The sequence below is a fragment of the Belonocnema kinseyi genome, chromosome 1, assembly GCF_010883055.1.
Source record: "Belonocnema kinseyi isolate 2016_QV_RU_SX_M_011 chromosome 1, B_treatae_v1, whole genome shotgun sequence".
Lineage (NCBI taxonomy): Eukaryota > Metazoa > Arthropoda > Insecta > Hymenoptera > Cynipidae > Belonocnema > Belonocnema kinseyi.
This window is the reverse complement of record NC_046657.1, coordinates 106892737-106909617: the sequence shown is the minus strand read 5'-3', so window position 1 is coordinate 106909617 and position 16881 is coordinate 106892737. Positions and strand designations below refer to the sequence as shown.

The 16881-nt window shown below is 32.2% G+C and overlaps 2 protein-coding genes across 3 annotated transcripts in view; one reads left to right on the top strand and one right to left on the bottom strand.

Moving 5' to 3' along the window:
• The first annotated feature begins 2423 nt into the window (after window positions 1-2423).
• LOC117179418 lies at window positions 2424-5481 on the top strand. The gene is made up of 6 exons (XM_033371189.1): window positions 2424-2477; window positions 2852-3794; window positions 3908-4095; window positions 4198-4370; window positions 4560-4922; window positions 5046-5481. Exons 1-6 carry the CDS (start codon window positions 2424-2426, stop codon window positions 5479-5481), a joined length of 2157 nt encoding a protein of 718 aa, XP_033227080.1.
• A 3565-nt stretch (window positions 5482-9046) lies between these two features.
• LOC117169978 (DNA-directed RNA polymerase I subunit RPA1) overlaps window positions 9047-16881 on the bottom strand; it is a 63216-nt gene continuing 55381 nt past the window's right edge. Inside the window, exons 13-16 of one of the 2 annotated variants that reach the window (XM_033356497.1) lie at window positions 13370-13531; window positions 12982-13285; window positions 9362-9512; window positions 9047-9168 (exon numbers count right to left, since the gene is read on the bottom strand). In XM_033356497.1, coding sequence (XP_033212388.1) covers window positions 9376-9512; window positions 12982-13285; window positions 13370-13531 — 603 coding nt within the window. In that variant the 3' untranslated portion in view covers window positions 9047-9168; window positions 9362-9375. Of the gene's footprint in view, window positions 9513-12981; window positions 13286-13369; window positions 13532-16881 lie in introns of both variants that reach the window. The other variant, XM_033356492.1, reaches the window with a different exon arrangement.

The following is a 16881-nucleotide window of genomic DNA, read 5'->3' as shown; positions in this document are numbered from 1 at the left end:
TAGTACCGGGACGGCAAGCATGTTCGTTGCAGATACTTTGTTCCTCGTCGACAGTTCGGAAGACCAAATCTGTCGGATGAGACGTTTGTATCTGCTTCGGAGCGTATTCTTTATAGATGTCACATGCTGAATGCGGCTCTGTGGCACGCCCAGGTATGTATAAGTCTCTCCAGCGCAAAGGTGTCGTATGGCGCTTCTATCAACGAGCTCAGGATCTTCAGGGATACCATTATGTTTTCCTCGCTTCAAATAAACCTTGGCGCATTTGTCTAACCCAAATTCCATTCCAATTTACTTAGTAAATCGTTCGACAATCCCCAGAGCTAGATGCAGTTGCTCTCTGTTTTTAGCATAGATCTTAAGATCGTCCATGTAAAATACATGAGTGACCTTGTACTTTCGATCTGCAGGTTTGCCGTACAAGTACCCGTCGGAATGGCGCAGTGCTAGAGATAGTGGCAATAATGTAAGGCAAAAGAGGAGTGGGCTCATGGTGTCGCCCTGAAAGACACCTCTCTGAAACGTGACCTTGTTAGTTGTCACGCGATATATATATATATATATACTCTTGTTGAGTGCCGTATGTTGGGTACATTTGTAATATTTATAGACTGTACAATAGCTTAGACACTTTCAGGATTTGAAATATTTTCGGCTATTCGTACGGAATTTTCGGAATTGTGCTCGAAAGTTTTTTTGTTGTTAGTGACTATTAGTGTTGAATCAGATTTTTCGGAGAGTTTTAAGAATTGAATAGGAAATGGATTCATCTTTAGTTAATGTCTATTAAAACGGAATTTTGGAAATTGTTTAAAAAAAAGTTTTTTTTTAATTTTCTGGAACTTTTGTGAAACTTCTTGCGATTTTGGGAATATTTTCTGACCTTTTTTTTTGCTTCGTGAATATCGTCGGAATGTGGCCTAGAAACTCGGAATTATTTCAAAGTACAGATTAAAAATTTTTTTCTTTTTTACAAATTTTAATCGGATTTTTGCGATTTCTGAAAAATAATCAGGATCTTTAGGGTATAAAATTTCAAAAATGGATATTTCTACATATTAAAGTAGATAGGTTATGGGCTGAAACTACCGATACGGTTATTAATTGGGCAAGTTCGTTACTCGAAAAGAAACTTCGGGAAACTTTAGGGTATCTAAGCCTATCTACTTTGAAGCATTGAGAGAGGATATAGATTCGAATGCAAGTTATGTTACAGCTACTCTAAGTAACACAAACCCATTTTTAGATTTCTTCTTGCCAACTGGAAACCCCTTCCACCTAGACAATGTTCCGCGCGGTTGTCTGGATAGCGCCCCCTTTTACAAAAATGTCAACCCCTAACCCTTTGAGCGGTTTGCCAACGGGCTTGTGAGAAAGGAGTAGGGATGATATTCATTCAATCGTGAGGAAGTGGAATATCAGTTATAATGGAAAACGCGATAGTAGTACGGAAGAATTTCTTACACAAATTAAGGAATGTAGAAGGGGTAGTTCCTTGTTGGATAGGAATCTTTTCAGAGCGTTACCGGTTTTGCTAAACCCGCCTGCCCAACATTGGTATAGGTTCCACCGGGATAAATGGGATACTTGGCAACAATTCACCATCGATTTTAGACTTAGATCTCGGAAACGCAGCAATTGCAGATGGCAATCAATAATTTGCACCCTAACTATTTAGAAGCCCTTCCTAAAACGGAGTATCGTACTTTTGAGGAATTGGAAGATACTGGCAAAAGGTTCGAAACATCCAAAATGATAAGTAAGGCCTATGTACCCCCTCCACCTACTCAGGATAGTATTTTACCCGAATTTGCCCACCGTAACACCGCCGGAAAGTCGGAAGGGGTTGCTGCTACGGAGAATAAGCCTACTACCTCAGATTTAAATAATAATGGGACAATTTCAAATAGTTCAAATTATAAAAAAAGGTGAGGTGGAAAAGGGCGTGGTAAAACTAGCGGTAACAAAACTGAAGATCAATCAACCGGAGCCCCAAATAATAACTATTCCAACAGCAATCCAAGTAACGCAAGTGCTATAGTAGGTCCTCCCGACATTTACAAATCTCTTGTACCACAAGCGTTTGGTACACCTCCTAGTTTAAGCAGTTATTCGCCTTATTTTAATTATGGGTTTTATCCCGACTTTCCTCAGGCACCTATGATGCGCGGCTGCTGTTGGAATTTCAAAGAGCAGGGAAACCTTTTCCGTGCTTGCTCTAAGCCTAAAAAAGTTTTCTGCCACAACTGTAGCACCCCCGGCCAAATTTCTCCGAACTGTAGCGAATGTTCGGGACCCAGGTTGGAAAACGAATAGGGGTGAGTGACTCTTGGGTCCGATCACTCCCCCCTTTCGTTGGTAAGGCCCCTCAGATTTCGCTAGATCCAGTCAATACGGTACTGGATGCGCGGTGCCTAGTGTCAATGGCCAGTCACTACACGGACTCTTCGATCCAGGCTCATTCTGTACCTATAATGGTAAGTCGGCCTTTGAGTAATTTTCGAGTCTGCTCAAGAAGTTAGCGGATCAACCGCGTCCGGGTATTATGTACCCTAAAGGGGTGATCGAGGAAACTACCGGACATGCCATTTTGCCCCTTACGTTTTTAGGTTTAAGAAAATTTTTGCTGATTCGTTTTGCACCAACTTCTGATTGTGAAGTTTTATTTGGTCACGATTTCACAGAATTGTTTGATTTTGATGTTATATTTCAGTCACGTATGTGGAGAATAGGTAACGGTATTTGGCGAACCTATCAGGGAAAATAAATCTGTTTAAAAGTAAACTTGCCGTCTGAATTATCAGATAATCATGCGGAAAATGTTAATGTTTTTCTCTCGTATGCATTCCAGCAAGCATGTACTGGAATAAAGGTATTAAACCCTTCAGAGGCCAACTATTTGGAAGATTTTCTTAAAAGAAAAATTCCTCCTATGCCAACTAAGTTTCCTGCTACTCTCATGGTGGAACACTATATAGACATTCAGGGAAGTCCTTCCATAAGGCAAGCTTATCGGCGTCTTTCTCCCAAGGTGGAAGAATCATTGAGAGAATCCGCCCAAAAGCTTGAGGCTGAGGGAATTATAAGGCCCAGTGAAAGTGAATGGTGTAACCCGGTAGTGATGATCAGAAAGCCTGACGGAGATTATAGGCTCTGTATCGACTTTAGGAAATTAAATGAGGTAGCCAAGAAAGACGCATACCTAATGAGAAATATTAACACTATTTTAGACAAGCTTTCATCTGCGCGATATATCTCTGAGATTGACCTGAGTCAGGCATTCCATCAGATTCCTCTCTCTAATGAGTGTAAGGAATTCACTGCTTTCCCAGTACCGGACATGGAGACTTATCATTACAATCGAATCCCATTCGGGTTATCGGGGGCTCCAGCAACTTTTCAGCGATTGTTGGATCTACTGATAACACCGGAATTTGAGCCCCATGCATTTTCGTACATGGATGACATTGTTGTAGTCAGTGAAACCTTCGAAGACCATATTTATTGGTTAGAGAATGTTTTGGATGCGATTGTCAATGCCGGTCTCATGGCCAATTCAGATAAAAGCGAACTCGGTTGTAGTCGGGTGCGTTATCTTAGATATTTAGTGGATAAAACAGGAATGCACCCTGACCCGGAGAAAATCAAGCCAATAACATCGTATCCTGCTCCTGCTCCTACTACTTTGCGCAAACTTAGACGTATTCTGGGTATGGTTTCATGGTACAGGCGATTTATAAAGGATTTCGGCCAAAAAGCAGAACCACTTCATCGATTATTGAAGAAAATCGGAGGTTTGATTGGGGGAAAGACCAGGAAAAGGCCTTCCAAGAATATAAATCCGAATTAATCGCCGCTCCTACGTTATCAAGGCCAGATTTCAGTTTGCCATTCTGTTTACAAACAGACGCAAGTAATACGGATTTGGGGGCCGTCCTCACTCAAGTCCAAGATGGCGTGGAATACGTCATAGCCTTTGCAAGTCGATCAATGCAAGGCGCTGAAAAAAACTACACTGTGACAGAGCAAGAATGTTTAGCGGTGGTATGGACGGTTAAAAAGTTTAGGCCATATTTAGAGGGTTATCACTTCATGGTGAACACTGACCACAGTAGTCTCCGATGGCTTTATAACTTGAAAGATCCCACTGGGAGATTAGGTACATGGGCCCTTAAGTTGTTACAAGACGTATTGTAGGTAAAACACCGAAAGGGTGCCTTTCATCACGTACCAAACGCGCTGTCGCGCATGTACGATCCAGACTCTGGAGTGGTGTGTGCCATCGACAAGACCGATGATTTGTGGTATACTCGCAGAACTAAATTGGTCCAGGAGATACCTTATCAGTTTCCGCATTGGAAACTGAAAAGGTAATCGTCTATACTGCCATCGCCCCGACCATTTGGGTGTAGACAAAACCTTCCAGAGTATGTCGTTGCTTTACTATTGGCTTGGCATGTTCAACGACGTTGCAAACTACGTACGAGGATGCCAAACTTGTCAGAAAATAAAAGTAGACCAGGCAGGTCGGGTGGGTTTGATGGGTGAGCGGGAAATAGAGCAGCCTTGGTCGGTGGTAGCAGCGGACATAATGGATGGGGAACTCCGGACGTACTGTTCACGGATAATGGCATCGAGTTTGTGAACACACTGATTTCAAAGGCCGCATCGAAATTAGGGATTAGGCACTCAACTACCCCACCTTATCACGCTCAAGCTAATCCGGTTGAGAAGGTTAATCGTGTGCTTAAAACCATGATATCATCCTTTGTAGAGAGTGATCATCGTAGCTGGGATAAACATCTCCCCGATTTGCGTTTTGCTTATAATATGGTTGTGCATAGTTCCACTCGTGTGTCGCCAGCGCTCTTAAAATATGGTAGAGAGGCTAGATTGGTAAAAGCGTTGAGAAGGCAGGAAGAGTAAGCCCCATATATAGTTCCGTTAGCCGTAGAGAATTGGGAATGTAGAATTAAGCGATTGCTGGCACATTTTTTCGTCGGCTATAAATTATGTTGCAAAGAAGCTAGCTCCGAAATATGCAGGTCCGTTCAAGGTTACATAAGTAATATCACCAGTAGTTTACGAAATCAAAATGAGGCTGGGATAATCGAAAAAGCTCATATTAAAGATTTAAAACACTATCGGCCGATAGATCCGAGTTTGATTAACGAAGCCCCTTTTTCGCAGCGTGAAAATGAAGAAGAAAATCCAGATGTTTCGTCCGAAAATGGTGCAGGTACTTCGAAGGAGACAGGGCCACTCTTGTCGTCTTCAATTACGAAGATCCCGAGCAATCAACTATTCATCCTTCTTCCTGTTGAACTGGGAACCCTCCGACCGAAGGAATCGCTTCTCCACGCATGCCTGAATTTACCAAGATCGCCCATACAGATCGATAAGGGTCCCGAGTCCGGAACTTCGGAGACTCATCTACCCAGAAAAACCGCGCAGGCCCCGAAAGCCAACTCGCAGAGGTGAGCCCAAGTCTGCCCCGACCAAACTAAACAGCTGTGATACTTCGGGAGCCCAAGGCGATCCAATCGGAGATCACCTTTCAGTCCACAAACGAGGAAGTCCGTGCAGGAGAACCCTAAGTATCCCGGTCGCGCACTTCGTCCGCCGTCGAGGTCCAGGTAGAACCCGGAAGCTCCAGAGGAGCGATACAAAAAATCCCATCTCGCTCCAAGCCCAAGGAACGGAAGAGGAGCACGAAGGACCCCGCCGAAGCGAACGGCTTAAGAGAAAAGAATAGGGACAATTCTGAATTCTCTCTCGTCTTGGGTGCCAGGGTAAAGATAGAGGTATCTCGAAACGTGTTCTTCCTACTGTAGTTTTAAGCCTTTCCGTGTAGACTTTAGGATGTAGATTTAGTTATGAAATTTAAATTTTGCTTAAAGTGCCTAATTACGGGATTATCAGCGATCACGTTTCATTCTAAGATTGAAATTTTTTTAAGTCGAAACCAATTGAGGTAGGACTACAGTCCAATAAGAGAACAGATTTTTTACATTTTGTAAAGACGAATCGCGTCAGTAATATGAATTTTTCAACAATTCATGAAACTAGAAATAAACAAAATACTATAATACAGCAATAATTTCCTGATAGAGTCTGGTAATTAGCAGATCTTAATCAAAAGACAATTTTCTTTTTCCAAAATCCTTTTAGTCTCATTGGTTATTGAACCTATTATTATTTTCTTTTTCTTTTCTTTCTTCCCACCGATCTAAGAACACTCAAATGCACAGACAATTACAAGAGCAATCAATATCAATACAGTCTAAGCGATGCTCATGCTCGATATTTAATCTGGAGATCGGATTGCTGACGATTGATGGTCATGGTGACCCCGCTGGTCAATCTGGAGAGTGGCGTTGTGACATTGTCTCTTGCCACTCGTTACAGATCCTTCCCCATATTTATCGAATTATCATTAAAATCCAATATCGCCGAATTAACCATGGCCAACACTAGCTCAAAATAGATTAATTGCGAATAAGTGTAAATAAAGTAATCATAGGTAGGTTAGCACATTCTTTTGTACACTTTAGGACATGATTTAGATTATCTTTTATCTGTTATTTATATCCAAGTTACATAAGAAAACCGGAGGTTCATTGTAGTTAGGGACCTGACGTCTTGTCTCGATCGATGGAAGTATTCCTCGCTTCCTCAAAATCTCCAAAACAAATAGCACATGTCACCTTACAACACCCGCTTCGAACACGGAAATTACCACACTTAAGCGCGCCACTACACACTACACCCAGTGCTGTTGCACCTCTTGTCACGAAGCCAATATAAACACAAGATGGGACCGTCTACTGATTTCTTACCCGCTCGAGTATAGTAACACACATTTATTGACGACATGCGGAACCATACTCAGTCCGGCACATGTCAAAACAAACCGGCGTAGCCATCTTGCCAGGAAACATCGAGTCGGCAGGCCACCAGGGGGACATCCTGTCCGATACACGGAAGTAACAACCGGTAGTGGGGATAAAGAAAGCAAAACCTGACGGCTTTTTTTTCATTTTTTTTTAAACTAAAAAGTCACAGTGTTTTTCCTCGCCCCCACTTATCCCTTTACCGACTGAGTAGGAGCTTTTTATAAGATATTTCTCTAAAGTAGTAATAAAACCTGAATCCTGCTTTTTTGGACTGACGCTACGAACACGTCTGGCGCCTGACCACGGTAGGTAATGTTAAGATTACCTTTTAACCACTAAGGACGCCAAGATTTGAACATTGTTTCCCCTTTTTGTCCTAACGATTAGAGATAATATTACAACCTCTACCTTAACAAACACTACAAACAGTAAATAGAAAAACGAATTATATCCACATATCTTTCAATAATTACATTACAGAAATAAATATAGCATTTTTCGACTTGACCATGTACATTGTTTCAGTAAAAGATAAATTCTACTATTCATAAACTCCCAAACACTAGACTGTTATACTACAATTACTACATGACACTGAATTTCATATATATTGGGGTATTAAACCGTATTTTAAACGTCTGCCATATTTTTACATTACAACAATATTTTTCTTATTTTTATAGCATTTTACGAGTTTTAAAACAAATTTATTTACGAAATACACCAGAAAAACAGTGCTCTCTCTTCCGGTTACCCCGTATGCTCGTCTCGCCCCACACTGCTCTTTAACTAAAGAAGCTACAATTTTATCCTGGGGAAAAAAAGATGCGTAATGAAATTCTACATTTAGATATTGGGAATGGTTAAACTGCAATACGCCACCTGGTGACAAAAATCCGAACTAGAAAGAATAGGTACGATTTTAAAGATGCGTTTAAATTTATGCATAAAAATAAAGGGTTTTAGATGGAATTTACATCTTATACAGTCAAACACACACATGACATATTTACTATTTAAAAATCTGATCTAGAAGTTAGATTAGAATTCGTATTTCAATTCCAATTATCTTTTATCCGTATTCTTCGCATAATCTAGATAAAATTTGTCGCTACCAAAGATTCGCTATATACATCAATTAAAGTTTATTTCAGCTTGCAGTGCGTTGAAACTTACATGAAATAGTAAAATAATTGTTAAAGAAAAGAAAAAAAACATTTTTGACATAAATGTGTTTTTCCACTGTATAAGATGTAAATTCTGTCTGAAACGATTGGTTTTTAATTAAAATTTTTTTAGTATTCAATCATTGTTTTATACTTCACAAAACAATCGTATACACTTTTATGCCAAAATTAAAATACTGCTTTAAAATTGTACCTACTATTTCTAGTTCGAGTTTTCGGCACCAGGGGGAGAAATGGTCGACCAACATTACCAAGCCTTTAAAAATTAAAATTCGAAAATATTATTGAAAGCCTCCAGGGGGCTTCCTTCTCCCAGCGAAATAAGTTTGGATGCCCTTATTCGATCCAGCAGCTCAATTACAAGAAAAAAACACACAAATTGCATTTTTTATTTTAATTTAAAATTCCCGCGAAAACGAATGCGACTTTTTCCGACAGTGCATTTTTGGTAGTACGCCGCTACACCGCTCTACTCTCATATTTTAGCAGTTCCGGATTTTTTCGAAAAAAACAGGTAGTAAGCGCAAATGCCACCACCACGAAACCTCTTTCGGTGTTTAGAAAATTTTAAAGGTGCATTTTAAAAACCTCAAAACCGAATTATCATCGACCGCTGGTAAGTTTTGAGTGTTTCATACATATTTCCATTTTTGAGCACCTCGTTCCAATAGCTTTAAAATTAATTTAAAATAGAAGAGTCTTTTTACTAAAAAGAATTAGGCCAATGAATTATTTTAATAAATTTGTGCATTTGATGATATATACCGGGGCAGCTTTATGTAAACTATTCGAAAATCCAACTTTAGGAGAAATGTCTTCGACATATTGGGCTGCAAATGTGTTTTCTTTCTTCATTCCTCTAGCAAATACATTTTTTCTTATAAAACGAAAATTTATTAAAATAATTCCTCTAAATAAAAAAACTTGTGCTTCTAAATTTTATACTATTCGTACCTATTTTCATTTTTTTTTATTTCACAACTTCGATTATATTAACATAGGTGAATAACATTAAAATTCATGCAGCTACTTGGCGTAGTTTTTTCACACTTAGTGTTTTTGTAGGGAACGCCTCATCGATAACACTAAAGAATAAATTCTTACATCATATACACCATTACGTAAATTTAAATTTGTATTTATCAAATAATCCGAATAAGCAATAAAGGTTATTGATATCCAACATTTTTAAATGAAAGAAACCTTCAACGAAATAAATTTTTTCTTTTCTTTAATTATCATCAGAAATTATTTATTTATATTTTTTATTATAATTACCATTACAATTATTCCTAATAAACAGCATTCGCTTCTTGCGTTTCCATAACTTTTTTTAGGTCAACTAGCAAGCCGATTGAACCCGTTCCAAATCTACAAGGTAGGCCAACCATCAGTCTGCCAGAAGGCGATTTTAGGTCATCGGATTTTCCTGAAAATTATTTATAATAGTGTTCAAATTTATAAGAAATAAAATTAAATACACGGTAATTAATTAATAAAACAATTTTCTTAGTTTGACATTCAGTTTAAGGCTCGAACTCAAAGCTCGGATACAAATAAAAAGCAACTGAACATTATTTTCTGACATTTTTAACAAAATTATTAACATTTAGTAAAAGAATGTATACCACCCTAACATAATACTCTTCTTAGTAATTTATTTGCCTTGTATTTTTATTTCTATTTCTTGATTTCAGTTGCTTCTCCCTTACGCTTATATTTTTATTTAAAAAATTGCTTTGCTTGTTTGCAAATTCAGCAATGTTGTTAAAAAAATGTTGGTCAAGAATGTAACTGTCCTCTTAACCATTCGCTCTGCAGAATTGAAAAACGATCTATTTTGTTAAAAATGCAACTGTCTTGAAAAATCGCTGGTTGTTTTTCGCTGTAACTATGTTTGGTTTAAGTTTAATCTTTTTTGCTTTAATTTTCTACCAGACAAGACGATTTTTTCCACTTAATGCATGAATCTTTAACCAAACAGTCCAATTTTTAACAAATGAGTTTAAATTTAAACAAAACAGTTTTTTTTCATTCAAAAAGATGAATTTTCAACCAAAATTATGAATATTTAACTGGAATACTGGAAATTTTTACAAAATTAATGAATTTTAATTGTCATCCAAAAACTGAGTAAATTAGTTTTCTGTTAAAAAAAATGTTCAACCATAGATGAATTTTTAACTAAAATGATGGAATAATCGACTGGAAAAAAATTATTTTTAAAGCGATTAATTTTCAACTCAAATTATGAAGCTTAAACCAAACCGGCGAATTTTCAACTATAAAATATAATCTTTCAACAAAAAATGGAATAGTAAATTTAAAAAAAAAATGAATTTATACTAAAGGAGACAAATTTTCCACTTATAAAGATAATTTTTCAACCAAAAATGAAATAGTTCAATTTTTAATAAAAACAAAACAATGTTCAACTGAAGACATCAATTTTTTAATAATATTATGGAATATTAAACTCGAAAATTAACAAGTGAAATAGTTCAATTTTTAGTAAAAAAATTAATTGTCTGGCCAAGAAAAGAACAAATTTTCAACAACCAGAAATGAGTTTTTAAACAAAAAGTTATTTTTAACAGAAGAATTTAACATTCAGCCAAGTAATTAAATTTTCAATCTAAAAAAGATAAACTCTGAAAAAAGCAAAATATATTTTTATTTTTAATCAGAAATAGTTCAATAAAAAATTTGAATTTTTTTTTAATTTTCAAGTAAAAAGATGAATTTTTAATCCAAAAAAAATAATTTTAATCGAAAAAATTAGTTTCTCATAAAAAAGGCGGTATTCCAAAAAATACATCAAATTTTTAATTAAAAAATATCAAGTTTTAATCAAAACAGAACAGTTAAATATTTAGTTAGAAAATTAATTTTCAATCAGGCTGATAATTTTTCAACTGAATGATGAATATTCAAATGAAATAGTTAAATTTTAAAGAAGAATGATGAATATTCAAATAAAATGATGAATATTTTACTGGCATAATCGAATTTTCTAACAAAAAGATAAATTTTCAATCAAGAAGATTTACTGCTAAAAAATACGATTTTTCAACAAAATACCTCAATTTGTAACGAAACAGTTGAATTTTCAACCAATGCAGACAAAATAATGAACCAATAGTTCAATTTTGAACTAATTATTTTTTTTAGTTCAATTTTCAGGATAAAAAAATATGAATTTTTTACTAAACTGATGAATTTTCAACTAAAATGATGAACCTTTACCTGAAATACTTAGATTTTCAACCAAAATTTTTTTCGAAACTTTTAAATATATTTTAGAATAAATTGAATTTTTCCTACAATTTTTATAAAATCCTGCAAATTAAAGAAAAATCATCAAAAATTTGAATTTGTAAATAACAATTGAACACTTATTATTTGTAGACAAAATTAGAGTAACTTTAAGAGATATTTAGAAGTTTTACAAATATTCAAATTAAATTTAGAACTTGAAACGTAATAATTTAAAAGTAATTTGTTTCCCGACAAAAATTCGGCTATTCGTACAGGAGTTTCGCTGCAAATGCCCACAGCCGAATTTAAAACAAAATGTACATTTTTGTAGATTTTAAACAAAAAATTTAAAATCTTTTTAAGAATTGCGAAAGGCTTCAAAAGAAGAAAATCATTTTCTTAAGATTCCTAGGAAAATGGAAAATGATTTCTAATTTTGAAAAATTAATGTAACAGAAAATTTAAAAAGATTTTAAGAGATTTCCAAAATGATCAAAAAAGAACCTGAAAGATTTTAAGCATTTTTTTTTAATTTCAAGTTTTTAATAAATTTTAAATCTTTTCAGAACTTCTAAATATATCTTAAAATTTCTCAATTTTTTCGGCAAATAATAAGTGTTCAATTGTTATTTGTACGTCAAAATTTAACAATTTCACTTACAAATTAAACATTTTTAAATCGAACAATTAAAATTCTAACGCTAAGAGTTTAAAAGCTCTTCGAAATTCTAGAGATTCAAAACTTTCTAAGTAAAACAATTCAGTTTCAAATGGTTTACTTTTAAATATTTGATTTCAATTTAATCGCCTTAAATGGAAAGTGAAATTTTCTTAAATATTAAATACTTATTATTTTTCTAATTTAAAAACTTTCAATTTAAATGGGTTAAAAATTGAATAACTTAGACCTAAACAATATTTAAAATTTAATAAAATCCTTTAATTAGGACTATATTATTATGGAGTTATTTCCAAGTTAAAAATAGTTTATAAAGTTTCAACCGCACGTTTCCTTTTTTTAATGGCTAAGATAAATTACTACAAATAATATATTAATAAATGTATTTCTTAAATTTAATATAAAAAATAATATAAAGGACGACCTAAAACGGAGTAAATGATATTATATTAATTTAAATTCTTATTAAGACTTTCGAATTGAAACAGTTACAATCTGGAAGTTCTCAAATTTTGAACAGATTTAGAATCATTTCATCAAATCAATTATTGTTCATTTTTTTTACTTAAAGTACAGATCCATTTAAAAAAAATTATTTATTTATATTTACAATTCTTCATAACTTCAAATTTTTTAATTTTTTAATTGTTTAAACCTTCAAGACTGCACTTTAATTATTTACAAAACTGTTGAAATCGAATTCGGGCAGATTTTTCTTCTGAAAATTCGTAAAATTCCCGGTCAAGAAATAAATTCACTGTCATTTACCGGCTTTTCACTTTTCTAAAATGATAAAAATTATGAAAATAATGAAAAATTGAATTTTACTGCGGTCAGAAGTATATTCCCGGTCATTTCCCTGGTAATTCGCCACCCTAACATATTCGTTTATTATTTACAAAATTTCATGTCACTGTACAAAACATATAAAAATCAATTGTAAATGTATATTTCAAATTACCTTGAAGAACAGCATTTTGAAGGACCTGTAATGAACTTTCAAAGGACATCTGTTGTAGAGGTGATGCCGAATTTTCCATTCCCTTTCGACTCATTGGTTGAAAACTTCCATTGAAAGTCATGTAATCCGCGATTAAAGAAAGATGCCTCGAATCGACCGTAATTCCGTACATTTTGAAGACATCTTTCACTTCCTTGATAATCACTCGATTCGCAGCCTCGATTCCATAAGTCTGAGAAATTCCGTAGATATCGTTGGAATAAAGTTTGTCCAATCGTAAAAATTCGTCGAATTTGAACATTTCCTGGAAAAGAATGTAAGTAAATGCCTTTTTTCACAGGAAACTCGAATTTACCAATTTTATTTTAAAACCCTTCAATTAACTCACAACGACATTTATTCCGTCTGTTTTCAGAATCGTCTCTCCATCTGCATTTTCAAAAGTAATCGCTCGTTTTATATTTGGAGTTTCCCACAAAACGACTCTATTTGCGATTTTTTTGAAAATCGACTGAAGGTCCAATTGGCTCATTTTCAACGGAAGCTGGAAGAAACATGTTTATTCTTCAAGTTCAAAATCATTCACATGGATTCATTTAATTTTTTCATTAAATTAGGAAAATAACAGGGAAATATATTCTTTTCAGTAAAATTAATGTAAATATCATTTGAAAATCAACATGTAACACTTACAATTACTAAAATTTCAAGTCGAAATAAATTACACTTTCAATTAAGTCGTTGAATTTTAAATCCAAAGACGAATTTTCAACAACTTAATTTAATTTTAACCAATGAGATGCATTACAACCCCAATAGTAGAACTTCCAAACAAAAAAAAAACAAAGCATTTCCAAGAAAAAATGGTGTTATAGTTGAATTTTCAAACCAAAGAGACGAATTTTTCCGAAGAAAGGTGAATTTTTAATAAACAAACAAAAATAGTTTCCAACCAAGAAAGATTACTTTTCTACCATAAAAGATGTGTTTTCAATCTAAATAGTTTAATTTTCAAATTACAAATATGTAATTTCAACTAAATGGTCGAAATTTTAAATAAAAAAGAAAAATCCAATCAAAAACGGTTCAATTTTCAAGCCAAAAAGACGAATTTTTTAGAAGACAGTTGAATTTTTAACCCAAAAAGTTAAACTTCCGAAAAGTTAAATTAAACGAGAAAAAAACCCAATTTTTAACGGAATAGTTGAATTTTCAACTAAAAAACATATTTTTTTAATGAAAAATGGAATTTCAACAAAATATATGAATTTTTTACAAAATAGTTCATTTTTTCAATTTATCAAGGATCAATTTCTAACCAGAAATGGAATAATCAAACTTTCAGATAACAAAAATTGATTTTGAAGCACGAAAAAAACACGAATTTTCGAAAAAAGGCTCCATTTTCAAACAAAGAGGTAAATTTTCTACTAAAAAAGAATAAATTTTCAAATGAAAATGGATTATTTAAATGTTTCGTGAAAGATACATTTTCCACAACAAAAATTTGCAACGAAAGTAAAGAATTTTTAAATAAATGCAACTGAAATAGATACATTTTCAACAAGAGTTTAACTATTATAATAGTATTTTTATTTCGAAACAAAAACATGAATTTTTCAACGCAAATTATAAATATTTTAATGGACTACCTGAATTTTCAATCGAGAAGATAAATTTAACTTTTGAACAAGTATTTTTATTTTCAACCAAGAAGATGATTTTTCAAACATTAAGATCAATTCTCTACCAAAAAGACTTTCTACTAAATACATGATATTTCTAATAAAAAAGATATATTTTTATTCAAGTATTTGAATTTTTAACTAAAAAAAGATCAGTTTTCCACGAACGATTCACTTTTCAGTTAAAAAAATTATTTTTAACTAAATTGATCAATCTAACTGTAATTGTCGAATCTTAAACCAAAAAGACAAAATTTTAACTAAAATGATGAATCTTTAACTAGAATAGTTGAATTTTCAACCAAAAAGATGAATTTTTAAGAATTGTTAACTAAAATATCTAAACTATGAACCAAAAATTGAATTGTTCAATGTATAGTTAGGAAAAAAGTAATGTTCTACCGAAAAGATGAATTTTCAATTAAAATGATATAACATTCAAGTGAAATAGTTATTACGTTTTCAGTTTAACAAAAAAATATTTGTAAAAAAAACTAATCGTCAAAAAAATAGTTACAGTTTTAAACAATGTTATGAAATTACAACTAAAATTTTGAATATTTATTTGGAATGCTTCAAGTCTCAATAAAAAAATTTAATTTTCAAACAAGAAGATTACATTTCTACCGTAAAAGACGACTTTTCAACTAAATACATGAATTTTGAAGTAGAAAAAAAACAATTTTCAAACAAATATTTCAACTTTGAACTAAAAAAGATAAATTTTAAAACAATAAATGGAATAGTTAAATGTTCAATTAAAAAGTTATTTCCAACTAAACTAATAATTTATAACTAAAATTATGCATTTTTAACTAAAATTGTGAATCTTTAACTGGAATATTTCAATTTTCAAACAAAAAGATTAATTATCAACCAAGAAGATTAATTTATAGCAAAAACGACCAATTTTCTACCAAACACATTAGAATTCAACTAAAAAAGACAAATTTTTAACTAAAAATTGAATAATTATATTTTCAGTCAAAAAATTAATGTTCAACCAAATATTTTTCAACAAAAATGATGTAATAGTAAAGTGGAATATTTGTTACGTTTTTAGTAAAAAAAAATTTCAACAAAGAAAAAAACAACTAAATTTCAAAAAAATAGTTAGATTTTCACACAAAGTGATGAATTTTCAAACAAAATGATAAAACTTCAACTGAAATGTTTGAGTTTTAAACCAAAAATATGAACTTTCAATAAAATGATAAATCTTTAACTAGAATACTTCAATTTTCATCAAAAAGATATATTTTTAACCAAAAAATACGAATTTTCTACTAAGAACCAAAAACTGAATAGATAAATTTGTCGTAAAAAAAAAATTAAATTCAAACTAAAAGATAAATTTTCAACTAAAATGATGGAATAATCAACTGCGATAATTTTAAATTTTATCCCTTAAAATTTTTTTAAAAATTATTTTATTTATATATTTATAAAAATATTTATAAAAAATTATTTAATAAATTAAATTCATTTATTAAAAAATTAATATTATTAATTATTAATAATATATTATTTCTAACATTAAATTTTCAATAATTTTAAAATATTAATTAAAAATAAATTTTAGCTTAATTAATTTCGAAAATTTTAATTTGAATAAAAATTTTTTAATTAATCCTGATACAAAAGGTATACAAAATTAATTTATCTTTTTTAATAATTAAATAAAATTTAATAATGAACATTTTCAGTAAAAAAAAATTATTTTGGAATCAAAAAAAGAATCAATAAATAGTTCACGCTTTAACTGAAATAGATGGAGTTTCAGTAAAAAAATTATGTTTCAGCCAATGAAAAAACGAATTTTCCACAAATTGGCTCATTTTTCGTTCAAAAAGATGAATTTTCAATTAAACTGATGAATCTTCAAACAAAAAAAAAATAATTTTTAACAAAAAAATTTAACATTCAACCAAGAAATTAAATTTGTATTCCAGCAAAAATGAATTCTGAACAAAAAAAATGATATTTCAACTAAAGAAGATTTTAATTTTTAATGAAAAACAGTTGAATTCAACTAAAAAAAGATGACTTTTCAACTAGGAAAGATTTTTCAGCCAAGAGAGAGAAAAAATTGCAAACTGTTGATTTTAAAAAAAAATACATGAATTTGCAACCAGACGCTTAAATTTTCAACTAAAAACGATAAACTTTCAACCAAGAATGGAACAGTTAATTTTTCAGTTAAAAAATCAATTTA